Here is a 27,522-nt window from a genome sequence, read left to right as displayed (position 1 = left end):
CGGCATTCGGCATGACCCTCACCGAAAAAAAAAATAGCACAGGGGGTGGGGTAGAAGTCCACTCTTTGTACGTGTGTTTGACCCCTGCGAGCGCTGACCAATAGGGGTGCGAAAAAAAATTGCGCGCACTGTGGGACCAAAATAAGCAAACATTTTATTGCATATCCTGAAAGTGCTATGTCTCAGCTATGTTAGTACAAAATATCGGGAAATTCGAAGATATCCTTTTTGGGTAAAAACTCCCGCGAAAATGAGAACTTTCCCCTACCCTTCCGGTGTTGACGGCATTGTTTCGGGATAATGGCTGAAGATAAAGCAATGTATTTAACGTCAAATGAAAGAGCAAAGAATGATCTTTCTGCTCATGCGGAGAACATCAGTCGGAGATCCAGGACCTCGGCCATGACCTTCCAAACTTGCGGTAAAAGGGCTCTCTTTTGCGTTTTCGGGATTTTTTCCCCTAGACTTTTCTCTTGACCATAAACATTTGTTAGCCCACTGTGGAACGTCCACACTGTCAGCAAAAAAAAAAAGAAAAAAGAAAAAAACACTGTGCAATTGGGACATCTCGTTCAAGAGATACAAGGTCACAAAGTTGGAAAAATTTTAACCCGCGAAATAGCGCTGGTCAGAGCCGCTTATAGAGAGAGTTTGGCCATTAGGAGGAGCCTAACATAAAGTGCGTCATGTGGCGTCACGGCTGAATGACCTCCCTGGTAGTTCTCTATTGTTATCCAGTCGTCAACCGGTCGCCAACGCCATATTGATGCTGTTCGTTGTTTACACTCCAAGGGGAGAAGACACGTTCGTACTTCTTGCTTCGAAAGCCTTCCACCCTTGAAGTCTTTCTGCTTGGCAACAAAGCCCCCCTTATCAATGGCGCCTGTGGGTCACAAGCCGGTTAGTCCCGTAGATTACATTCAGCGCGACCACGAAGCTGTCGACCAGCTGGCGGAAAGCATCATTATGGCGCGGACTAGATGGCTGATAAGCGGATTCCGCTTGGATTCAGGCTTTTTGGGCGGCGCAACGATGACTCTGACGTCAAAATAGGCTCCACCCACGAGGCGGCAAAAGATCAGAGAACGAAGGCAACAACCTCTGCATTGCAACATGTTTGCCTTCATAACGAAGGCAAACATGACCATGTGGCAGCAACGGGAAGGCTTTTTTGGGGGGTGGGGGCGGGGAAGCCACTGGTCCCATGTATTGGGAGGAGTGTGAACGCGGAATCCTCTAACTCGAGAACTGCTAAATTTAGAGAGACGCGGTGAATTTTATCACCTGCTCCGTGTCGAGAACAGTGGGTTCTCCAAGTATGAACCCTGTCCGAGGCGACCTTCTTTCCAACAAGGGCCCCGAAGTTCGGAAAAACGACTTTGACTAACGCGTCTCCGCCTACGAGTTCGAAACCACTACAGATCAGTTCCTGTGTGATTTGCGCGATCACAGAGCTATTCCAGGCCCGTTCGGACCTGAATTTTGGTCTCGATCCGACAATCCGGGCGGGATTTACAAGACTTTGAAGGTGTCGGAAGCACCGACGGTTGCCTAGAATTTTCAAATATCTGGACAACCGCCAGGATTTCTCACAAGCCGCAAGGTGCACGCGTAGGGGGATGGAAGGGGAATTTGTCACAAGAAACAGCATCCCGATATCGCCGCTGCAGGCCAAGATATTAGACAGGGGAACCCATCGCGAAACACCGCGATGTCGCTCTGATGGGGTTAAACCATCACTGGATGGCTAAAAGACGCCACCTCAAGTGGCATGTGCAGTGCTCAGTTGGAATCTCTATGCATATCTGATCTATTCTGACCGATGATGTCACTACGGTGCCGTAGGGGACCTGGGCACATTCTTCTTACTTGTCCATGCTACCAACCTTCCCGAACCGCGCTCTCTGAGATCCTTAGTCAGTTGGAATTTCACCCTTTCTCTCTATGAAAATTGCTTGGCCCCTGGTGAAATCCAGCCCATCAACACTCTGCGATGAGACCTTTTTTGGTCTTTTTAGACACGTCAGGACTTCGATCCTTGTGGTGAAGGGGCACATTTCATCGCCCCTTATGCCAGTGGGCTCGGGTATCCCCTCTAGCGACGAAACTCCCCATTATTAACCTTAGAAATAAAGTTGTTGTTGTTTTATTGATACTCTAGGCCAATTCCTTCAATTGGTTTCGCATTCTTTGAACTGGTGTAGTGTGTACAAAACATGTTGGATGACATTAAATCAAGTGGAAATCAGCGTTTAGCATTAACCCATATCCATTAAGCCAATTCATTGAATTGCTTCTTTATTCCGTGGGTACGGTCTTCGCCACACAGCATAGTGGAACATGATGTCGCGAAGGTATAGCTTCTCTTCAAAAACCCTGATTCTGTCAGTGAGGAACTTGTACCTGACGGCTACATAATGAACGAATTGACTGTCTGGTTTGTCTCTGGATCTCGTAGGAATTGTGGCGACAATTCAACGATGTTATGTCTTCTCGTTCCGGCAGGGAAGCACATCTGGAGATGTATTTTTTGTGTGCTCCGTTCTACATGGAGATATTGCAAGAGATATCGAGGTCTTCTCGGCCTTCCCAACTACCTTTATTGGCACTACAGTAAAAGGAAACAGAAGCTAGATACTGTGGTACATCTGCCAAGCTCAGACCATTTCGGAAGTTTCTTTGTAAATTCAGATGAATAATTTTTGTGTGTTGCCACTTCGGTAACGCGGATAAAAATTAGTGTCACTGTTTTAGTTTCTTGCTGCACGCTGTTGAACGTTATCATAAGGATGCAAAAATATAATGAGTATCGAAAATATGTTCGTATTCTACTTCTAAATCAAGATCCGATCGGGACGCAATTTCGAAGTCCCAGTGATATCATTACAATACATCCTGGCTAGACATCGCTAGGACGTTTCGAATGACGTCTTATTTACATCATCGGGACATTTCTTGCGGATCAGGACTTTGGGATCTTTCCAGGACGTCCATGGGATATCGGTGGTTTACTGGGCTTGTCTGTGTGTAATCCCTGGCTGGAGGTACACACTAACAACGCTGAGATCTGTGGGAAGGCGTACGGCACAGGACTCACGGTATTCGTGAACGTTGCTGCGAATCTCTCGAAGTGTAACACTGATGCCATCCTTAGAGTAGGTGGCAACTCCGGCGTTTCGGTTTCCAGGACGTTTCGCTCCAGTGATGTAGGAGAAGCCCTTGATCTGGATGGGCCCATTTGGATTCGTCGCAGTCTCTGAGAGTCGCAAACGCAGTCTGAGTCTAAAGATAACATAACACGCGTGTCGTCTCTCGCCATCTTCGCTGCTTTGCGTTCGAGCTGCTCCTGTGATAATATCCCCTTCCGTCTCATGTCTTTCTCGTGTACGCAGATGGACACCGCCGTTTTTCCTTTGACATTGAGCCTTCTAACGCTTACGCATTAATAACACTGTGACGATGAAAGGTGTTCGTTCGTATAAAGTACGAAAAACGTAGAGATTATTACGAGACTCTCAGGTTTGACAGCACAAACCAAAATGATTAGCTACCGCCTTCCTGGTATTCCAGGAAATCGAAGTGCAAGTGCCGCCGGATCAAACGGTCGGTTTTGTGTTTGAAGAGTGTACCATCTTCCGCACGTCGTACTCCATCTGTGACAGAAGAATGAAGCCACTGATGCGAGTGCAAGGACCATGGTTAACCTGCAGCACGCCATGCGCCACGGACGTGAAGTTTTCCGTGAGTATATCGAAATGTTCAGTAAACGCTGGTGCGGAAAGCCGGTGGGTATCTTAGGAGTATCCAAATAAATATGGCAGTCGTTCTTCGTAGAAGTCAGACAGAGGCAAGAACTGAAAACGCATCTGTTGATCACCATTCAAGTAAGCTAACAATTACGCGACATTGACGCAGGTTACCGACGACTTGAAAAGGGCAACGAACAGGAGACGCAGCCACTCCCTGCACATCCTCTCGTATATACGTCAATGCACACATAGATACATACAACCAGGCGCCGATCTAGATCGAAGGTCCGGATGTCCAAACCCCCTTCCTGATGTTATTTATCACATAGTGCTAATTGTTCTAAGGCTCGAACCCCCATACAAAGACACAAACACAACACAAGCCTCATGGAGCCTGGGGTCGGAACGTATGTGTTAAAAGAAAACTGTAGGAGAGAACGTGAGGGTAAATGCATGCCCCCTTAGTCAAATTGTGGCCCACAGGCAAGTTGTCGGAGTGCGGATACCAGCGTGGTTGAATTGGTAAAGGCGCTCGACCGGTAATCGAAGGATGCGTGGTCCATACCGCGCCGCTGTCTGGCTTTCTCGACGACTGCCATATTTAAACTTTACATAGAGCTCAACTAACCGTGGCTAGTTTATGTGCCATGCTTTCCAAGGTTGGACGTTCACTCACCACACCTCAACGTCCTTGTGAAAAAATTGCTCACCTCACCTCACCACAATGTCCTTGTTGAAAAATTTTCCTCATCTCACCTCAGTGCATCTCGAAAAATTTCCTCATCTCACCTCAATGTGCGTGAGATGAGGGTGATGTGAATGTGAGGGCACCCTCACCCTCATTTGCCGCTCTGAGGGTGCCCACCTCTGCTGTGCAATATCAAAATGATGGTTACTAGCCGTAGAGTAGATGGTGTACCACATGAGTCCTGATCAACGGTGATGGAATGTCCTTTTTGGGCACAACCATCGCGCGTCAGCTACTTAGCCCTACAGACAAAGCTTGCAGGGCAGCAACTAGCTGAGGTCCCCAGTACATCGGACTCTCTGGGACCTTACATCGCCATGGACCGGGACTCCTGTGAAGAGCTACCATCTCCTCTACAAGAGTGTAAGAGTTGCAAGGCCAGAACTCCAAAAAGGGTGCCCATAATACAAAACCTGCTTTAGTATCACTTACAAATGGTGGAGCCACGTTTTTTCACGTTGCACTACTCTTACCTCGCCCTATGTTTGCAGATTAGGTCGCTGCACGACATAGAGATTGGTGTCATCGCGAAGGAGTGGTCAGGACTTATCAAGGAGGCGTTCACGGACGCGGACACATTCAGCGTCACGTTCCCTGTTGATATGGACGTTGATGTCAAAGCCTGCATCCTTGGATGCGCAATCCTGATCGTACGTACTCGTGCTATGCTGCTGGTAGAGCTCACTTTCATACCAACGGTAGTAGAACACGGACTGCCATTACAGAGAACATGTAGAGTGTCAAAGGATACCTTCGCCGCGTAACACGCTGTAGGTAAGGTTCCGCGTTTTCGGTTTTAATCGAAGGACACCGAAAAACATACGCGGGGTAAATTTTCCCTCATTCGGTTTTTAATCGAAACACACGGAATACAGTGGGACATTCCAGGACACGACACAGATAAATTGCTGCACATGCCCAGCAAGTTGTTGATGCAGATCAGAAAACCATACAGAAATACGATGGTTCTGAAAAATGTCCGTTTACTTTTTCGTTCGCCGTAGAACGCCACCGCAGCGAACAACGCCATATTGATTGACCGTCGTGCGGAAATTACATTGTGATTTCTATTCGACGATAACTGTCGGTAAACCGTGTACACGCCAAGAAAGACATCGAAAAAAGCCGATTTCGTGAAAATCAATAGACATAAAAAAACATACGCCGAATCCGCCCAAAAATAGAAACCGGAAACGCGGAACCCCAGCTGTAGATAATCCCGTGAGAGGTGTAGCTCGACACTCTTAGATTTCGCTGAAAAAAATTGTGTGCATTCCCTTATGGATGTGTTTGTAGGATATAAACTCCTTTTCTCGAGATTTCGCTTTCTTGAGCATTGGGGGCGCCTCGAACTTGGTCCAGACATTAAAAAGTGTTGTACGTTCCGCACGTCTTTCTGACACATATACAGACGACATTTCTGCGCTTTCTTTGTCTGGTGCTAGAGGGGAAGGGTCCATCTAGCTTCCCAAAGAGCATATGGAACGAGAATAAATCCGGTGACTTATGACTGAGTTATCACTTTTTACTTCCTAGACGACCTCAACTAACGAATGAGCTGCAGCGGAGTATGGGTAGGGAAAAAATATTTTTTGTCGTTTAAGAAACAATACGCCTGTAGATTTTGATTATGTTACAAGAGACGATTTGTTCTGCAAATAGCACGATTTGTTTCACTTCCTAGACGACCTCACCTGAAAAGTTATTTTTTTGCGAATTGTGGATATTCACAGTCGCTTAGTTCAACAATGAATATAGATCAGCGTCATATTTTTACGTGAAGCTAATCTCCATACAGTAGTTTGAGCATAAATAATTTCGGGATCCTGCGATAATGCTAACTTGCTGAAAATTAATCGTAAACATGGCCCAAAACGCGCTCCGTTCTTAAACTCTCGCCATGTCACCAGATTCGTTCTTATTCCATATGGACTTCGGTAAGGTAGATCGACCCTTCTCCTCTAACACCAATCTAAGAAAGCCCAGAAATGTCGTCTGTATGTGTCAGAAGGACGCGTGGAACGGACAACACTCTTTCATGTTTGGGCCAAGTTCGAGGCTCCCCCAACGCTCAAGAAAACAAAATCTTGAGCAACAAAGTTTATATCCTACATACACACCCCTAAAGGAATGCACACAATTTTTTTTTCAGCAAAATTTAAGCGGGTCGAGCTACACCTGTGGCTGGTTTTGGCTGGAATGGCCCAGCATGACATGATCACGTTGTGATTCGCTGAAATTCACCGCTTGATTGCGGCGGAAATCCATTCTATCCATTCTATCCAATCTATCCAATCTATGGCGGAAATCCATTGATTGAAATTCACATCGCTTGAAGGGACTTACGTATTTCTATTTGAAGAACCAAGCGACAAACGAGAGTAGATTAATCGAGACCCTACAATAGCTATACTACAGGCTCATAATCCTCGGTTACAATGCCCCCCCTCCCCCCCGATTTGTTGCAAACGGGAGACATACGTCTTTTGTGACACTTAAGCACTACTGCGTTTGCATGCGGACGTGGGCGAACGTTGGTTGCAGTGGCAACACACGCGTACCAGGCCTTCTACAGCAGAGCGCATGGAGTTCGCTTGAGCTGAACTTTTTTTCGACGCCCGCACCGAACCGCAAACGAAGAACCAATCGCCGCATTCCGCGCATGCGTGTTGAGGCGGGTCTTCTCTGCGTGAGACGAATTCATACATGGTGGCTGCAAACATTTGGCGCGTGGTGGGTGTAAGTAAAAAAAATATGCAGGATACATTGTATTTTCTTCGAACTTTCACCAGTGTCTGTCACGCCAGCTCAAACGTGAACACAAGGTTCCTGCTATATTGCTTCGTGGACGGAGGTCGCGAAAGACGCGTACTTGGTGCTACTTGCAGGGCCCACATGTGTGTGAACAGTCTGGGGGTGGCTTGTCTGGCCAGTCTTGTGCCCGTTACTCGAAAGATGTAATTGATTACCGTTACAGTTACTTCAACGCAAAAAGTAATTGATTACCGTTACCAATTACTCGACTCCAAATGTAATTGAGTAACGAGTAGAAAAGTAACGCGTTACTCCGGTCGTTACTTTGCATTCATGCAAATGACACCCGTCTTTGCGTGCCACAGAAAAGAAAGAAAGAAGCAAAAGAAAAGAGGCTCAACAGCGTAACAGCTAAAATAGGAGTAAGTGGAAAGTGTTTGGGCGGGGACGAACAACAAAAGCGTGTAGGAGAAGTAGATCTGTACGTCTACTGTATTTATCGCCCGTGAAGACGTTGACCCCATTGTGGAATAGCGTTGCCTGGAACTTCCCCATGACTCACTAAACCTCCAAAGTTACCACAAAGGTACCACGACACTGGTGTAGGAAGAGATTAAGGAGAGAGATCCTGAAATTCCAGAACGTTATTACAATGACCTCCGCTTGCTATAGTAGGACGGCCCAACAAAGGCTGACGGCATGAGGGGCATGACTTGGGGCAGAGCATCCGAAAGATAGGTTAATATCTGTCGGAAAAGTAATCAATTACTGAGTAATCGATTACTCAGAAAAGTAATTGATTACTCGAAAATTACTTCGACAGTACAGTAACGGATTACTCGGAAAATTACTCATGAAAGTAATTGATTACAAGTAACGCAATTACTAGTAACGCGTTACGCACAAGTCTGCCGGTTGTCTCGCACGTACGTAGGCAGTAGGCACGCATCTGCACGCTATGAAACGTAGTGGTGTGAACCAAACTTTATTCATTCACCTTAACTGTCATGAGAGGGAGTGCGCCCATGTTATATGAAAACAAGCGATGCACAGGAATACACCATTGTTGCCCGGCGACGTCTCAGTCGCGCCCTTCATGCCAACAGGTGGCTCGCATTGTACTTTCCTTTTCAGGTTTGCAATCCACCTTGCAATTGTAATAAATATACACTTATCTTTTTTTTTTGTTCGTTACGGAATTTTTAGAAAAAACAAGCAGAGCGAAATAGATTCAGTATTAGCAGGTGGATTATACGGCGAGGCGAACATCCTGTAGGACAGCGTATGCAACAATTGGACGACTAATCGGCTTAAATTCATTAATTAAATTATTAATTCGATGGTTTATGGGAAATGCGAGATAGAAGAATTAGAGCCAGCCATTATTCAAACACACAGTCCTTATAAAACGGCCTGTGAAGCAAACGTACTTTGTAAAGATAAAATTGTCAAATTGCGCTATGCAAATGAGCCGAAACGAGAACTACACACTTTTGGAGCGCAGAAGGAACGCGACCTTCGCCTTATCTGAGACTGATAGCGGTCTATCGGACCAACAGGTTAGCGCCTGCTCTAACCAGTTCCATCGCTCCAAAGCATGTGGCCCCCTCACATGGATTGCCTGTCGCTCTTTCTGAGCTGGAGTGGGGCGTAGTTCTGGTTTCGGCTCATTTGCATAGCAAAATCTGGAAATTTATATCTAGGTACGTTCGCTTCACAGGGTGTTGAATGAGGACGGTGAGTTTGAATAATGATTGGCTCCAATTCTGTTATCTCGCATTTCCCATAAAACATGTAATTCATAAGTAAATAATGAATTTTAGCTAATTAGTCGTCGAGTACTTGCATATACGCTATCCTACAGGATGGTCGCCCGGCCGTATAACCTACCTGCCAAAATTGCATCTATTTGGTTGTGCTAGTTTTTGCCTCTCTCGCCCCCTTCAACGCTACGGCTCTACTATCTGGAGACGGTTATTTCACTGAACACTTCGAAGGCCCCTCTGTATCCCACGCGCAAGACCTGTTGCAGCTGGTTTTGGGGCGCGCTTACGATTCTCTAAAATTTCCATCTGAGACGTTATACCGTACGCTCTAGGCAATATTTGAAAAACGAGAACAAACACACGCCATTTTTTTTTCTTCTCGAACGCTTAAAAAATAAAAAATAAAAGAAGCTTCACGTTCCCGGAATGCTTGTTAAATGTAGAACTTTCTACTGGAAGCATTTAAAACACACAAACGTGGTATTGGATTATGGATGATCGGAAACTTAATTCTTCAAGCGCGACAATGAAAATCGCACAGCTGCAGGCTCACTATGTTGTTTGTTCGCTCATTTTTTGTGTTGCAAAATGTGTTTTCACTGTATTTTACACACTCCACGCCTACTGTAGTATCTTAGTACTGCTTTCTATGCTCTTCCGCAGGACTATATGTATTTTGAAAACACGACGGATACTCCAAGATATCGAAGACGACTCAACCCCATTTAAATTCTGCCGTCATCCTCGTGTTCTTCATCGTCGAGAGAGGTCGCAAGCACTTTGACGCAGCGGCCACAGTGTAAAGACCGCTATTTCGGCGTAATGCCCTCCCTGGTTAAGATGCTGCCATAGATGATCGCGTGTGCTTCGACATAGGACGTAAACTAATTCTGGAGCCATAACGTGTTACTAAAATACATTATTGCGCGTCCATATTATATCTTTCGAAGCTGTTTCCCTACGACGCGGACGTTTCAGTCCAATAATTACGATTCAGCGCTCCACCGTGTTACACTCTATGCGTCGTCCGCGGATTTTAGTGTATTCTTCCTTCTATACAGAATGCCTTGTACGTTGCCTAATCGCATGAACGAGCCATACAATGACGCCTAGAACTCCATGTTACATCAAAAGTATCCGGAGGGAACTGAGAGCCCAGAAGCGTAGATCCGTATTGAACTGCCACTTATTTTGTTGTAAATGGTTCTAAACGAACCTCGTTCAAAGACTCAGAACGGGAAATCTGTCAGTCAATAATTAGTGCATTCACAAGTTTTCTAAAGAACTCCCAAAACCTAATCGTTTCGGATTCTCCATGAGTGGGAGACGCCACCTGGATCTCCAGCATGTCTCCAGGCAACACCGCACCTCCGCTCCCCGCACCACGTCGAAAGAGTGCGAGTAGCCGCGCTGAGGGGATGGGAAAAGACCTTCGAGGAGCAATGTTACCATACGCGCGGCAGACTGGCCACTCAATGACCTGACACTTTCCAAAACTATCTAATCACTTTGATAATACTTCCGAGTCACACAATATTTTGGGAGAATGCACGGTTGAACTACGATATCAATTTGGTAGGATCCTCGAGGCACGAAATTTAGTCCGCAGTAAGGATTTCTGACAATATGAAGTGATCCGAAATGGGTTCGTATGCAACACGCACAGTCTCGTTTTTAAAGCAATTTTACGTGTGTTGGAAGAGGGGTGCAGTGAAATGAAACGTGTGGAAAAAAAACTGGTAGATAATAGCACATTTACAGAACCACCACCGACAGGTAAATGACCAGCTAAGATGCACACTTAGGAGTTTGTTACGAGCATATGCTGCGTAGCATAGTTAAGGTACCCCGCCATGACAGTGGAAGATCCTGAGGCATTCGTCCCGCCCCAAAGCGTATGATTAAGCATTAGGGCGCGTTAAGTACCCAGCGCACTCTATCCACTCTGTCCCTCTCGCTCCGGAGCCTCCGTTAAACGGCCTTTTTCAAGGGACTGTAGAAGAGGTGGAGTTCCTCAACATGAGTCCCGACCGGCGATGATGGTACGCCACGGAGAGGTGATGACGGTGGCCTATCTCCATAGCCGGGCGCCGGTGGAACTGAGGCCGGTGCTCGAGGCGCGTGGCCATCTTCGTCGTTGTCCAAGGTCCGCTACAGTGTTTCCCCCTCAGAAGCGAGCGGCGAGAAAGAACGAAGAACCACGTCTACACCGGAGGGAGAGAGCAAGAGTGACCGTGGATGGGGGGACGTGCACAGCTGGATTCGTTCACGGTACGGCGCAGCACACGTTGCAGGATGAGGTCGATAAGTGGCGAAGTCGTTGTCGGGCGTTGGAGTCATGGCCTGGGGTGCTGCAGTCGGCGGTGCCAGTTCTACCGGCACAGTCTAAGCGTGAGGCCACGCTTAGCATGAGACCCGCTGGGAGATTCCACCACCGCCGATCAGGGCTCGTGCGGAGGAACACCATCTCCTCTACAGGACCATGAAATCATTTTCGCGGATACCGTGTACTCTGTCGGAAGCGGTTGTCATGATCCTTCACTATCATACACATATCGACGTATAGCCGTGCAAAATAGCGGGGCGTGACCGCCGGATACATCCGTTCGAAGCGGACTTAGGTCATCGACGTCCAGTCCTCTCAGCCAATTCTGGACGACTGGGAGCGCATACCCTGTGGGACCACGCTAGTGCATGGTTTCGGATAGGACAACAACGACGTCGTATATCTGCCGCCGAAATCAGTAGAAATATGGGGAAACGCAAATTGTCAGCGATGTAGGAAGAGATTATGCGACGCACATAGGAATCTATCCGGTCTACAGGTCTAGGAATCGATACATACGCAGCAGCTCGCAAAAGGACAACGACAGATATTTTGTGACGAAGCAGCAGGGATGGGCATAAACACACTTTTCGGGTATTTAAATATAAATACTACATGTTTTTATGTATTTAAATACTGCCTATAAATACTTTATGATGAAAGTAATTAAATACAGAATATAAATACATTAAGACTATTTAAATAAGCCGTAGTCGCTCATGCGCCAGAAAAACCTCAATCACTCACTCACTATTTAAATACTGTAACTACTTCTATAAATACCTTGAGCCGTCGAGGCACATTATCCTTTTAAATTATATAATAAATGGAGCCGCCTACGGATGCAACTCTGCTGCACACAATGCCCACATATTTATTTTTCCGTGATGCAGTGTGATGATTGCAGCATCTTGCGTGGACCGACTTTCCATTGAACGGAAACGTCTCCTTGAGTCTCAGGAGCAGCCGGGGGGGGGGGGGGGGGGTTAGATACGACGGTAACGGGACAAGAACCGAGGACGACTCAAAACCAGCAAATGAACACTTTATTCAACATAGAGAAAGTGGAAGAAGCGATAACGAGTTCTGAATAAAACCGGAGCACAAAACACGGACAAGAACACACATAGACGACACTTGCTCCACTATCAACAGATTCTTTAATGGCAGCAATCCTTAAATAGGGGTTGCCGAGGGGAAAGGGGAAAACAAAACAAGTCACTTTTCATGTTCTACATCTGCCTTCTAGATATTTAAATTCTTCACGTGTCAGTGCCACAGACGGTTCGCTGACACAATTACATTTGCTCAATCTCTCGATTAACGAACCGTCTGTGGCACTGACACGTGAAGAATTTAAATATCTAGAAGGCAGATGTAGAACATGAAAAGTGACTTGTTTTGTTTTCCCCTTTCCCCTCGGCAACCCCTATTTAAGGATTGCTGCCATTAAAGAATCTGTTGATAGTGGAGCAAGTGTCGTCTATGTGTGTTCTTGTCCGTGTTTTGTGCTCCGGTTTTATTCAGTCATGTACCAACAGGCCCATTCTGCCATTTTGATAACGAGTTCATTAACTGGTTTTGAGTCGTCCTCGGTTCTTGCCCCGTTACCGTCGTGTCTAACCCCCCCCCCCCCCCCCCCCGGCTGCTCCTCGGACTCAAGGTGATGTTTCCGTTCAATCGTACACACCAGCTTGCTTGCCTCCTTCGACTTTCCATCTTCAGCGACGACAGTGAAAAACTCCCCGTCAAAAACTGTCCTGTGCGCTGCAGTCATTGTTCTGGGTTCCCAGTGAATGCCCCTAACGCCCCTAAAGCCACTAGGCTTTGTCAAGTGACGCAAGGGGGTTACGAATCACATCTTTCCCAAATTGTCACTCATCACGTGTGTTCGGGGATTTCCGTCCTTCTAGAAAACAGCACAATCTGCGAATGCATCGCCACCCCCGTTGCTTCAGTCTTGGAAGCGGGGATGGAAATAAGAATTGTCTTATTTCCCCGAACACACGTGATGAGTGACCTGTAGCCTGTAACCAAGATACCCTTCATCGCTGGAGGCTAACAATGTGGAACTCGAGGGATGCATTCGTGCGGTGAAAGAAGCGGTGAGCAATTGTCCGGCTTCAGCGGTTCTGTGGTGAGCAATTGTCCGGTGAGCAATTGTCCTGGATCCTCGCGAGAGAACTGTGATCACCAATTAATGTAACAGGAACCGAATGCAAGAAATCTTACGTAGGCTAATTGTTGGTATCTGCTGATGATGATGACTGGAGCTTTTATGGCTCACAGGGATCTTATGGGCGCCGTGCACTAGCTGGAGGACGCTGCGGTCGCTTGATCGGCACGCGAAATCGCCACCCGTGGCGATTTCGCGCGTAACGGTCTGGTACTGACGCCGCATCGGCGCCTTCGCGTATGAAGCTTAGAAGCTTATACGGGTGGTTTCCCGAATTTTATATGTCGGCTTTGGGGCTTTGGCTACGTGGCCTCACTATACTTTGGCCTCATTAACCCGTGAGACTACTTGTGTGGAAGTGGTTTGTTGGAAACCGGATATGTAATGATAATAATAACGTTTTATTAGTGCTAAAGAACGGCCTTAGTATAGGTGTACATCAGACACATTGTCGCAAATTGCAACACAGAAGCAGCCAGCAATACCATACAAAAGAAAAACACGACAGAAGAGAAGAAGAGAAGAAACATATAATTGCTGTTCGACAAACGCGTGATTGCTTTGGTGCGCGTGTGTGTGTGTGTGTGGACGAATAGGAAGGAGCAAAGAACCACTTGTAAACCGAGATCGCAAGATTTGGCAACGATAATAAGATCATAGGGACATAATGCACCTACATAAAATGATGACGGGTTGCGAAACTCAGCTCGGGGAGGACAAATAATTCCCATATTCCCCTGTGTTCGCATGCAAGCTGTATATTGAAGGAAGACCAGGTCCAAAAGCCAGTCTTCGACGACACGCCGCAAAATTAGGGTCCGAGTAAAAGAGATACATACTTGTAGCGTTCCAGTCTCCGAAACCGACCTCCTGGTCCGGACACTAGGCATAACTTTATTGTTTTTCCTAATGTCCCATGCTTTTCCTCGTCCTCGTCTTTTCCTACGTTATAATACTGTACGACATATAGCAGACATTAAATTTAGCCAAGCTCCACCATGTTCATTGGTCATTCATTGGTGTATTTCGCAAGAACTTTTTCACGGGTTTTTCCTGGGTTTTCCTCAGACGCTTTCAGACATATGTCGGCACAGTTCCCCTAGAAGTCGGCCCAGGACGCACATTTCCCCATGGTGTCAGTCGTGACGTTGCCCACATACGTGAGGCCGACAACGGCAAGCCCTTTCACCATCACCACCACCACCACCACTTTTTCACGCCAGCTGCTGTGCTATAAGTATCGCTATAAGTATCGCCCGCATCGCGCTGCTCAATTGGTCACTGACAAATATACTAAATGCAAGGAATGAGTTCTAAGTTAGAAACAACAGGTTGAGCAGGAAGTTGGATGGATTGCTGTGAAAGCGCTCTCTCTTTTCCAATATTTGACTGGCGGGAACCGGCGGGACGATACAGCGAGAAGGACGAAAACTTTACGGCAAGTTGCCTCTGTTTCACACTAACTTGGTTGTCGTGGCAGAGTACCACATAGAATTGGTTTCCATTTTATCTTCTCCTTTCTCTTTTTATCGCGACTTTGCAGCCTTACTGGCGTCATTTCATTCGCGTCACAACCCTCATAGATGGCACACGTAAAGTAGTATACCTGTACGGAGTGCAAACGGTCACACTTTAAAGAGACGCTGAAGAAAAAAATGCTGAAGTCCGCACATATGCTTATAACCAAACCATGCATAGATTTGCACACAACCAAGCTTAATGGTATGGTGGCTAGATAATATGCCTGGTGTGAGGAGCTGCCGATGCCCCTGCTCCGTGGCTAGGTACGCTACTCTACGGGTGTATGCCACTCCAACGCCTCCTCCAAGGCGTTTGCTAGTAGTACAGTGCTGGACAAAAGTTTATGGAACACGCTCGCCGCCACATTCCTTACTCAGAGCGACACGCTAGCAGGTCACAAAGTATTATGCAGACAAAGCATGTGCAGATCATTCTTACATACGAACAGAGTGCAAAGATCGCAATAAACGTCAAGGATATTTAAAAAAGAACCTCTGCTTACGCACTCAAAACGCAAGCACAAAGAAAGCAAGAGCGTACACTTCCAAACACTCATAGAAACACTCTGCAAGTCATACGCGCAGGCACTGGCAGACACGAAAGTCTCCCCCCGAACGATCGCCGCGCCACCACTCTCCGCTCGGCCGCCGAACTGAAGTTCTCGCGCGAGTTTCCTGACCAGAAAGAGTATTGAGTGATACAGATAAAATGGTTAAAAAGCAAGCGAGCTGGTGGCTAAGATCCATGACGAAAACCCGAGACTGGGAAAAAGACAAAAAACAGACGACACAACACAAAGTCTCAATACACAGATAAAGTTTAATGGACAACCGCACACTTTTAACACATCAGGTGGGGGAGGAGGGACAGTGCAAAAGGCTCGCCAAAGCAGGGCCGAAGGTCACAGACGCTTTGCTGACACAGTTCCCAGCCCCCAAAATTGACAACGTTTCTCTCAAAAGCCTCCGACTGAGGTCGGTCTCCCTGGCCTTGACAAAGGTCTCTTCCCATATGGGAGAACAATTAAAGCAAACTTTGAGATGCTTTGCCAATTCCGACGACTGGTCCTCATTTTTCACCTTCGAAGCGTGCTCCCGGAGCCTGTCATTCAAGCACCGTTTCGTTTGGCCGATATAGCAAAAACCGCAAGCAAGAGGTATCTGATACACCACATTTGACTGGCATTATACATAGCTATTTTTACGCGATTTACAAACTTTGTCACGCTTCTGGAAAGGACAGAGAGCATCAAGTCTAAAGCAGTTTTTAAATACAACCCGGACACCAAACTTTTTTGCTACAGCAAGGATGTTATGTGAGACATTGTGAAAATATGGGATCGCAACACGAATCTCATTATCAGTGACAAGTGGGGCACGGGGGGAAATTAATCTACTAAAAACAGACTCAAGAGCGCTAAAAAGCATTGCATTGAGACTTTGTGTTGTGTCGTCTGTTTTTTGTCTTTTTCCCAGTCTCGGGTTTTCGTCATGGAGTATTGAGTGACCGTGGTTCCTACCAACGACGCCGGCGTCCTCCGGGGAGGTTTACGTGGTGGATAAGTCACGTGATGCTGACCGAAGGAGGGGGAAATGGGAGAGATGTCTTCTCCCTCCTTTGTGTTTTCTCCAAGGTTGGAGAGGTCGGAGGATATATCACGTGGGGCTCCGCTAACGGAGTGCAAAAAGTGAGCCCCCCGGAAGACCTGAAGGGCAACAACGTTGCCATATGAGAGCCGGCCGCTCCGTCGGTTAATAATATGAAGTCACAATTCTGAAAATTAAAAATCAACTTTCTCCAGCTTTCGCGTCACGTAGAGCTAAAATATTTTGCAGGAATGTAAAGTGAGACAAGAAGATTTGAGTAACATTTCAGAAGATTTCAGATTTCAGATTCAGATTTCAGAAGATTTCAGTAAAGATTTCGGTAGGGTTCTGAAAATACGACATTTTGTCCGTAGTGGCACTTTAAAGGAGCAGCCTGTTCAAGAAAGGGCACCTAAACAACTATGCACGTGTTTCTCTATATAATTTCAACTTGAATTATTGATTGGAGTATGATTTGTTATCTGCTGCTATTTGTATGGTTTATGTATCTATGTTTAGGCTAGAGTTGCATATAGGTGTTGTTAATGATTGTCTGCATGTAGTACACAATAAACTGTGTTCTGTGTTTGTCATTAAGCATAAGTGTATTAAGGATGTTGCAGCCCTTGTAGAATCAAAGGTATGTCTATCTAAATGTCCGTCCTTGCCTTATGCATTACTTTTCAATTAATAATAATAATTGGGTGTTTACGTCGCGAGACAGCTGAGAACATGAACGACGCCACAGCGGTCGGTCTGTGGATTGTTTTTGCCCAACTGAGGGTTCTTTACCGTGCGATGAAAGCTCATCACACGCACCCAGTATTTAACATCCCTCGCGGAAGACTGCGTGCCTAAGCAACTTGTACCCTGCCACCAAGCCGCTGGCGTCCTCGGCAGGGTTCGAATCCACGACCTTGGGATCAGAAGGCGAACACTTTACCGACTGAACCACCAAGGCCGGTACTTCCCCTTTAATGTTGACCTCTATACGTGTACTGCTCATCTTCAGCCCCTGAAAAAGGACAAAAAGTGGTGATTGCTTAAAGGGACCGAAAAGTGAATATAAACCTATCGAAACTTTATGTTCAGCGAAAAGCTTGAACCTTCAAAAGTTCAAAAATCAAAGAACTCCGCTGAAATCGCTTTAGTTTTTCTGTAATCGAATTTTCCATAATTGCATGTCCAGGGACCTAGTAGGAAACCGGGCAGTCTGTCAACAATTGCATGATCCCGCGCCATCTGTCGAGGACGCATGTAATACGCGCACTTCCGGGCACTAATCCGGCGAAAACGAAAATGGGAGTGGGCATTTGTGACCAATTTCTACGTCGAGAACGTCGAGCCTCTTGAACATGAGTGCGCTGGAATCCCGCATTTGAGAACTGTCGCTCACACAGAACTGTGGTTCGTGCGTTAACGTGCTGGAAAGTGTGTCCTTCGCGGCAGAAGATTCTTCGTCCAGAGATTAATCGGAGTCACATTCGTCCTCAGCAGTAGCTCACCGTGCCGTGAACATCGACTGCTTTGTGAAATTTCCATGTATCAGGGAGAAGCACTTGTGTAAGCCGCAACAAGCGCTGTTTTTTCATCGTGGATGTGTTCACGTGTGAAATGCAAACTGACGGATACTACGGTTTTTGCTGCCGGGAGGCAGAGAATGCGTGTGAAAAGCAGACAGACAATTGCATCAGAACTACCGTATATTTCGATATACTGTGCCTTGACACCGAAGTACTGCAAGTGTCATTTACATACATCCGAGAAACCGAAGAGCATGGCAACGTACACGGCAGCGCCGTGTTGTCTTTACGCGCTACCTGAACGGCAAACTGGACGGAAAACCCTTATTTCTGCAGGAAATTCCGTTATACCACCTGTCAGCCATTCACAAGATGGATATGTGGTGCTCCGAGAAAATACAATAGAAAGTACTCCACTGGATCTCGGTCTGCGTCATGCATGCTATTAGGGATGCTTTCCCATCAGTGCGCTGGCTTTTCGCATTGCTTTTTCTTTGCTGTCACAGCATATTATAATTACTAGTGTGTTCCTGGAGGGTTAAGTAACCTGTGGGCATAGATGTATTTTTAGGTTACACTCAAGTCTCAATTGTATATGTGAGGAGATAATTAAAGATAATTTTCATCCGTGTCATTCAGCTGAACTGTGTTCATAACCTTTTAGTATACTTCTTAGTGACTACGTTTCCAAATGTCAATTAATATTTGAACCAAGATTGGGATTTAACACTTAATTAGCTCTGTTTTGGTAAACGGAGTAACTGATTCATTATCACGTCACCAACTAAAATTTGTAAAGGACTTGAGGGCTGACTTCAAGTATTATTAACCCTTGATCTCGGTTCAAAGTTTATCATACACCATTAGTGTGCATAGTACTCCAAAATGGCTAAATAATTTATAGCATAAGTTCTCTGTTACTGTAATTGAGATGTACTTTTGGAAAGTACTTTTGATAGCCATGCAAATTGAAACTGGCTTCAGTGTACACTACAAATGCTGAGTAGAAGCAACATTTTGTCACAACTCAAACTATATCTCTCTTTTTTATTGTCCAGGGATTTAGGAAACAGAGTAGGACTTCCTGCCCTCTGATGTTTTGACGTACTTGATAGAGTTGTAAAACCTGCAACAAAATAAACAAGAGAAGTATAAACAGTTTCGTCTTTCCCTTTTGAATTCAACAAGCTAGTTATATTTTACCATTTGTGCAGTTTTGTATTCTCTGTTGGTGAAAAGATTACAGGGACAATAACGCTGCTGATCCAACAGTGACTACACAGCAGATCCTACAAATTTAGGACCAATATGATGTGGTAACCTTGCATGGCTCACTACAGCAGTGACACACACTGAACAATTCCAGTAGTGGGGCTTAAAAGACAATGAACTTTCACTGTTTCAATGGTCATTCAAGTGTAGAGGATGCATCTCTAGAAAATTAATTCGCGTTCCTTAATCATATAACTACACCTCTTCACACAGGAAGTATTCTTCTACCATTCAAACAAGCTAGCAGTTCTCATCGGTTTCTTCTCCTACTGTTGACGTCGTACTAACGTTCTGCACCTGTCCAAAGACTCCATAAATGTCACAAAGTCTGCAACACCTAACAAATCTACTGCTTCCATATCTGGATTTTGCATACCTGCTTTCAGCTATATCTGTAATGTCAACTTGAGTGCCTGATTCACGCAATACGTAGTAGTCTGGCGCCACTTCAACACTGGAGAGCCCCTGAAATTAAATTTGTTGATGTTGACAATATTGAGTACGGGACAAGTAGGATAACATAAGTTAAATGGAATACGCCATCGTTATATTATAATTTATACATGTGTGACGTCTGTACATACCTAAGAGTTGTGTTGAACTCGTCACTTCGGTGAAGCAAAATCACTGGTTACTGAACGGCAATTTGCTTCGGACGCCTTCGCAATTCGCCGTCTACGGCATCTTCTTCGTAGTCATCGGCAGCAAAATAAGCTCAGCACACATGACACCACTGCTGTGTCTAATAGCCGAGTGTTTCGAACAACATTCGTTCTCGCGCTCACTCCTCTTGTGGCAGAAAACGAAGATGAACGAACTTGATTTTAGCATCCCCGAACACCAAAACTACACCAGGCAGATGTAGATATCCTGAATACGTGACACAGCAGCCACGAACATGTCATCCACTTCCACTTACTATTTCGCGAGACCAACATGACCACCCACGACGTAAACAATAAACGCGATAACACAGACGGCCTCGCAGATGGCGCGGTGGATCGTAGCCCGTAGCGGCGAAGTAGCTGAATGCTTTATTAACGTAGAAACTATGGAAATGAACGTCATTTTTAAAATGTCGTTTAGCTGTAAGATCCTGTGCGTCAACTTTGTTCTCTATAAAATTAGCTCTCACGTGGTAAGGATTGACCAATCCCTGGGAGCCCTGGACCGGAAGCGTATTTCCAAACCCGCTCCTGTACAACAGATCGCCGCCGCCGCCGCCTCCAGTTAGCGCACCGGCGGTGGTATACTGCGTATTCCGGCGGCGGCAGAAAATGTCATGGCGGCCGCTATATTTGCATGGAGGTAAGAAACTAAGGAGAGGGCTATAAGATCGGAGGGCCGTGGGACCCCTCTAGCGGTCGCTCCTGGCAATACCACGCCCATCTAGTTGCCCGGTCACGTGATCCCCACATGTTTCGGCGTTATGGCGGTCTGCTCGGAGGATTGGAAGTTTAGCAAACCTCATCTTCAGCAAACGTCTTACCTTCAAGGAGTCCATTCGCACAATACCTTGAAGGTTATGGGTTGTTTCAACATTTGCCGCGTGATAAATCACAACAAAAGTTGAGCAAAACAGAAGAGAAGCCAGGCAATGTCACGATGACGTACGTACGTCTTCTAGCGATTTGTGATCCATTGCTTCCACACTGAGATGATCTATCTTGTGTTTCAACGGGTGTGATAACTTCTAAGATGTTATGAAAGCGGAAACAAGTTATTTGGCCGCAGCTCGTCTCTGTATTCAGGGAAGATACGCCGCGGACATGGAGGACGCCATGTTTTATGACGTCTTGCCGTGACGTTTATGGGTCACGTGTGTGGGCAACTAACCACAATGCCATGCGCGGGTTACAGCACGCTCGCTTGCATTGGGAGTGGCGCTTAGGGCATCTCCTTAGTTTCTTACCTCCATGTATATTTGTGTTCGGTGGTTAGGAGCGTGTTACAGCTAATGAGTGAGAAGTAAATGATATATGTGTTTAGGTGTCTTTGGGTGACATTAATCAATGTACAAGTCTTTCGGACATTTATGTGCCTTGCTTTTGAGAACGTGGGACCACGGATAGTCAACGTTTTCAGTGAAAGTGACGACGTGCTACTGCTTTGTGTCTCCGGTTTGCGATGGCATGAATGCCCATTGTCGTTCAAATTATTTTGAGAAACACAGCACGAACAGTGAAAAACCGAATTTAGGTTAAAGCTTTGTTGTGTTTAAGCACCTTCGATGGACAGCGTAGCAGAAAGAGAAATAACCCTTGTCAATCGCGTCGTAATGTTCTTTACTGCAGTTATTGATAGTGACCAGTCTCTGTGGAGTTGTTGATGAGGAACGTTGGAATTCAATTATTAACGAAATAAACCGTCGGTGAATTATGACGTGGCCATGACGTACCTGCAAAAACAGCAAGACGTAGTGCACGTACTTAAGTCTATACCGTGGTGACGTAAACACAACAGTTAAAGGGTCTCTGACCAGGACCTGGTCAATATCTTTGTTTGTATGGACAACGAACCTACATGGTGCCCCCAAGTTACAACTGAAACGTTTCGTCTCTGCGGAGCCGCCAACTATTCTAAACAAGGAGCCGAAAAGCGGTTTCGATTTCTGCAACTTCCGTATTGCTGGGTGCTTTTTCAATATGGACGCGGAAGCACAGCGGAGTCGACAAGTCAGCTTTTCAGCTACCTTTCAGCAGCTGAGAGGCACCTGCTACGTGCAGCAGAGTTTGGAGGCCTTGCTTTTGAAGTGTTGAACCGCGAATCGACTTCAGCATGAAGAGGAAGTTCCAACGACAGACTGTTAGATGAGCTTTGAGCATCCATCACGATGAAGCACATGAACAGTTTGTGTAAATTTCATGTTTGACGGCGCCGTGTAAAGGGGCCGGAGTGGTTCATTGCATAATAATGCCGAAAGAAGTCGAGTGCTTATGTTGCAAGGAGCTGCTCTTAAAGTAGCATATTTAGAACTTCGAGGGCAGCACGAACCTAGCGCTCATATTGACAAGTAAGAAGCGTACGTGTCTCATGCACAATCATGCTGGTTGGTTTGAATACAAAATAGTTTTTCTGAACTTTTCGTTATTGTTCGTCACTTATTCAGGGGTGCAACTGAATTAATACTCGGCGTCCTACTAGCTTTAGCTTTGTTCAAAGCTTGCGTGTCTCATACAGGAAATAGATACGTACACTACATACCAACAGTTTGTGAGATGGATGCTGCACAAACTTGAAAAAAACAAACAAAAAAACAAGAGAATCGTTATACCAGTCTGCGCGGTGAACAGGATACGCAAAGCCTTTCCCATAGGAGCTACTACATGCTTTAAATACCCAAGATACTAGGTGGAAGTACCCCCCAAAAGGGGTTGCCCTTGCAATTTCAGCTGTAGACTAATGATGCAACTATAATAATGACCCCCCCCCCCCCGAACCTTTTTCAACACTCCTCCATGCTTGGGATTCTGGATAAACCACTGTGCTGACCCCTGACACAAAGCACCATCTCATCAGCCTGCTCCGCCTGGTAAGAATTACATTGGGCTTTCAATTCCACCACAGACACAAATCCAATCCTGTTCTGACGCATCCTTTTGTCCACCCATTCAGTCAATGTCGTAAGTGTTGTTCGAACTCTTACTGTCTGATAGCACCCAAATAGTATTGTTTAGGCACCTCAAGTATTTTAATGATCGTTATGTGGAAGTAAATCAGACTGTTATGCAGGTTACCTTGTGTGTGACCTCGGTTCCTGCTCTCAGTCCTCCAGAAGTGCTCACTACACAAGTTGACTATCGAAAACCTCAATCTTCCATGCATGATGTAAAACCCCAGTTTGCTTGCTTCCTAGCCATTTTTTCATTCTCAATCTTCCTTTTGTGTGCGAAGTGCACACCCAGTTCGAGTAGGATGTAGACCTTGAGGAACCAAGCTTCGTATCTTGGGCTGCTCGAATACTCAAATAGGCATGTTTTAGTCAAAGATGATGTAACATGAAATGTGGTTCATATAGTTTATTGTGGCACTCAGATAATATCTTCATAATACAGAGATTGCTCCAAAATAGCATATGTGATGCAGCGTTATACATTATTGGGCTTCTGGGAAAAATCATGATTCACCTGATACAGACGGCAGCCTTTGTAACGGTGTCTGACACATTTTTAGCAGCCACTGTTTTAGAATATGCATTAAAAATGCTCCGATTATGAAAGTATCACGAAGTTCTTCATTTCATTTGTTTACTTAAAGACCCTTGTGAAGGGATTTACATAAATGCGGGAGGTTTTTTTATCCAAAAAAGACAAATACCAAAATGATGTACACAAAATTCGTGCACTCACCACAAAGAAATTCATTCGATCTGAAAACGATCATAGCACTTAGAAATAAATGACGAGACATTTTGTTCTGATGCTATGTGGGCAGGAACGTCATTCCAGTTTGACACCATCAGCTGGTGCGGAGAGTAGAGAAATTTTTTTGTTTGTGTAGGTGGAGCAAGTACTTTGTGCGAGTCATCAAGTCTTGGAAGTAACTTGTGAGGGGATTGACAGTAAGTGGGGTGGGGAGGAGTGTGACTGTAATATAACTTATGAAAGAATGCCAGGCCTGATACCTTTCATCTGGTAATCAAAGGAGTAAGAAAGAGTTTGGCTTTAATGGCTGAGACGCTGGAAAAAGGATGATAATCACGAGCAACAAACCGTGCGGTTCTGTACAAATTCTACTTTGTCGATTAAGAGATGTTGGGATGGGTTCCAGATTGCAGAGGCATATTCCAGTTCTTTTGAAGATGGCAGTTGATGTTCTGAGACTGGAACACATAGAAAAGGCAAATACATACACAGCATCAAGTGCCTAAGAAATGAATGATGAAAGAAGGCAGCCACTGGAAAGGTTAGCCAGTAGTAGGACTTGAACCCACATCTTCTGTATTGCCGATCCAGGGCCCTTACCAATTGAGCTAAGCAAACACGCATCTCCAGTGACTTCCAAGGGTGCAGATGTACCCTAGGAATAGGTTTATAGGCAGGAGAACATTAGTCACTGTTATTATACAGGCATAGCTCTCTGTCCAGTATGATCACCGCAGAGCACATTTACAGGAACTCACAGGCACAAAACTTGCATAATAAATATGTAATAACCTCAAACAGCTATTATATATAATAACTGGGACATGGAACTCCAATAGCAGATGGTGGTGGCAGTACAGCACAGGTAATCTTGCCATCACTATATTTTTCCCAAAATGCTGAAAATAAATCGATAGAATTACTGCAGTGAACTGCTCAATTTTTCACCTCAGATATATTTTTAGCACTCTGTCTTTCATGTTTCAAAATATACATGCATCGAACCTGCAGAAGCTTGTGTGTGTAAGTAGAGTCACACATCTCACGTGCAACAGGCAGGTCTAAGTTGTATTGAGATATGTCAATTCCTTACGCGTGCTCACCACCTGTAATTCCTTTAAAGGGAACAAAAACTTTTTGTTAGTAACAACTTCACTCTATAAGCCACATTTATAAAAGAAATTGGTCTCGTACCTGACGGACAACTGTCATGACCATTGCCAGATGTCTTCCTCTCCTGTTCCTTCCACTTCCATGAAGTCATCACCCTAACATTGTTAAAAAAAAAGCCATATAAATGCGATAACTGAGATATTACCGCTACGAGCATACAGCAAATCACAACCACATAAATAAAATACACAATTGCACCGAGCTGTCCACATTTTCACACACACACACACAAAAAAAATACATAACAGAGTGGACTGTCTCTAATAACACTTCAACAAGTTTGTGTAACTCTGTTTTGAAACTGGACACAGGAAGGCCATTTCCAATCAGCTGAAAAAATTTGTTCGGAAGAGGAACAGTTTCTGCTGATTTCTGGTAGTTGGTCCGTAGCAGTGGAACCTTGTAAGGTGGTACAGTGATAGATTTCATACCGTAATGGCAAGTGTTTGGGATGGCGCTAAAAGATCCTGAATTTGCAAGACAATTTTGTGTAAATGTCTGATTTCCAGGTGAACGCTTTGTCTACTGTATTTTGCATGTGTTGAAGGAGCTGAGGGGCTGGATGGATGGATTGTAGTGGCACCCCTGGTGGGCCTCTTTGCAACGAGGGTCCAGCACATTGCACCTGTAGACAACCTGCAGACATGGTTGTCGTATACTAGGCTTTCTTTCTTTCTTTTTTTTTTGTGCACTGCAATTTTATCGTAGTTGCCCTCTGTGGTGTTTCCCCAGATTAGACAACAATAGTACAGCTTGGGGTAAACTAAGGATTTCAACTGCGTTGGTTTAGAATCCAGAACCCTTCTTTACTATGTGCAGTATACTGCATATTATAAGGAAAACAAATAGAAGAAAACTTGTTCCTGATCCCTGCCTTGTATTTCCAACATTTGGTTCCACATCTTGTCCAAGGAAGTCATGAGCTACATTGGTGCACACTGCTGTGACAATTATAATGTTACATCTAGATGCGGAATACACAGCTTCATTTTACGTACTGTGAATGTGGCAGCATGGCTGCATACTGCTATACTGCATGAATGTTGCAATTGGCATGGCTGCATTCAACAACACTCGGAATTGTACAGTAATATTTTGATTTAGTGTGCAAGCTTCAATTTTCTATAATCCGTATTTTGCTTTGTTGCGTAAATGGTCTCCTAACATCTGCATGCCACAACGTAATTCTCACAAGGAGAGTAATCACTGTATAAATTATACAGAAGACACTAACCTCGTCACGTCCAGATGCAACAGTCTTGGAAGATAGATTCAAGGAAAGCAATGCGGACTGCTGTAGGCGGAGGTTCTTTGTACTCAAACTGAGGGGTCCGTCTCATAGTCTGCATTCTTCAAATACGATTGGCAAAATCCGCTGCCAACCATACCTGCCGCTGCGGTTGAACGCGCAGTATCGTACGGAACTGAATGCCCGCCGAATAATCTGGCTTTGACGACACAACCGAGGCACGTCAAATGAAGTAAGGGCTGTACCTCGATAAACTGGTCGTTGTTCCAAAAGATATAACTAAAGAAAACTTGGAAATACACACACTACGCTAACGCAGTGAAATAGCGCGCTAGATCCCGAAAGTCGTCGTAGCTCGTAGCCTCGTAGCTCCTCTTTCCACGGAAGTCGCTAATTGGATTATCGCTTTTATAAAACAGGTAGTAGATTTCGAAGTATATACATACTTTTCATTTCCAGACATTGTGACAACAGTATATCGGCGTAAAAATGTTGGTTCTTGCTGAAAGTTGTTGTTGTAGTGCTCGATCACGTGACGGCATTCTGCGCGCTGGTTGCATGGGCGATTGACGTCATCCCGGTGGGATGACCAGTTGAGTTTTCTATATATGCGTACGTTTTCTTGGTTTGACGCTAGGTGTGCCAGCGTCGGCGTGAACCGCGATGTTCAAAATTCGAGTTTAGGAAAACTACGAGGTGTTGAGGCATGAATTTTCGTATATGAAGTTGCTTTTGTGTATTCTATCGGTAGCCACCGCGGAAAAGGCTCTCCAGCTTCTGGTCAGAGACCCTTTAAGTGTGTACGGATACGTTTCGAACAGCCTGCAGATTACCTTTAGTGCCCTGATACACAAAACACAATAATTTGGTTACATGGCAGTGGCTGACATTAGAAAATCCACTTGTTCAGAGGTTCCAGGAAGCGGGGCAAATGGTCACAGTTGTTGAAGTTCATATAAATCAGAAGCAAAAAAACAACAACATGAGCGTGTGCACCACACTTATAATGCAGCGTGCAACATTTTTGTTTGCACATTGACATTGTGCGTTGGCAGCACAATATGTAAAATGCCCAGTTATACTGAAGTGAAGTATGTACTATATAAGTTAGAAGTCAGTGTTGATAATCTGGGACCTGTACTTCTATTTGATTATTTCAACTTGGTAAATGCCTAATATTAGCATCGGACACTGGACATCCTTTTATATTCATGCTTGCTTGTGCAACAATGGCCTACTCCCATTAGATGTCCTGAATCTCCCTGGCAGGACCATTGAAAGGGCTGAAAGCCATAGTGCTCATCACGGTCCCTTT

At 45.2% G+C, this 27,522-nt stretch overlaps 1 protein-coding gene and 1 long non-coding RNA gene across 2 annotated transcripts in view; one reads left to right on the top strand and one right to left on the bottom strand.

The window, feature by feature from the left end:
* Window positions 1–12,191, top strand: part of LOC135372475 (phospholipid scramblase 2-like) — a 36,893-nt gene extending 24,702 nt beyond the window's left edge. Inside the window, exons 5-7 of the mRNA XM_064606082.1 lie at window positions 3,571–3,741; window positions 4,989–5,147; window positions 9,681–12,191. Of these exons, the coding sequence (XP_064462152.1) occupies window positions 3,571–3,741; window positions 4,989–5,147; window positions 9,681–9,746 (396 nt within the window). The 3' untranslated portion in view covers window positions 9,747–12,191. The remainder of the gene's footprint in view (window positions 1–3,570; window positions 3,742–4,988; window positions 5,148–9,680) is intronic.
* A 6,990-nt stretch (window positions 12,192–19,181) lies between these two features.
* On the bottom strand, window positions 19,182–20,310 carry LOC135372436 (uncharacterized). Its single transcript, XR_010415996.1, has 3 exons — window positions 20,006–20,310; window positions 19,798–19,886; window positions 19,182–19,275 (listed from the first exon to the last, which is right to left on the bottom strand). It is a non-coding gene; the product is annotated as an uncharacterized LOC135372436 (long non-coding RNA).
* Window positions 20,311–27,522: the final 7,212 nt, after the last annotated feature.

This window comes from Ornithodoros turicata, unplaced genomic scaffold, assembly GCF_037126465.1.
Source record: "Ornithodoros turicata isolate Travis unplaced genomic scaffold, ASM3712646v1 Chromosome15, whole genome shotgun sequence".
NCBI lineage: Eukaryota > Metazoa > Arthropoda > Arachnida > Ixodida > Argasidae > Ornithodoros > Ornithodoros turicata.
Note: the sequence above shows the minus strand (reverse complement) of the source record. Positions and strands in the feature narration are given on the sequence as shown.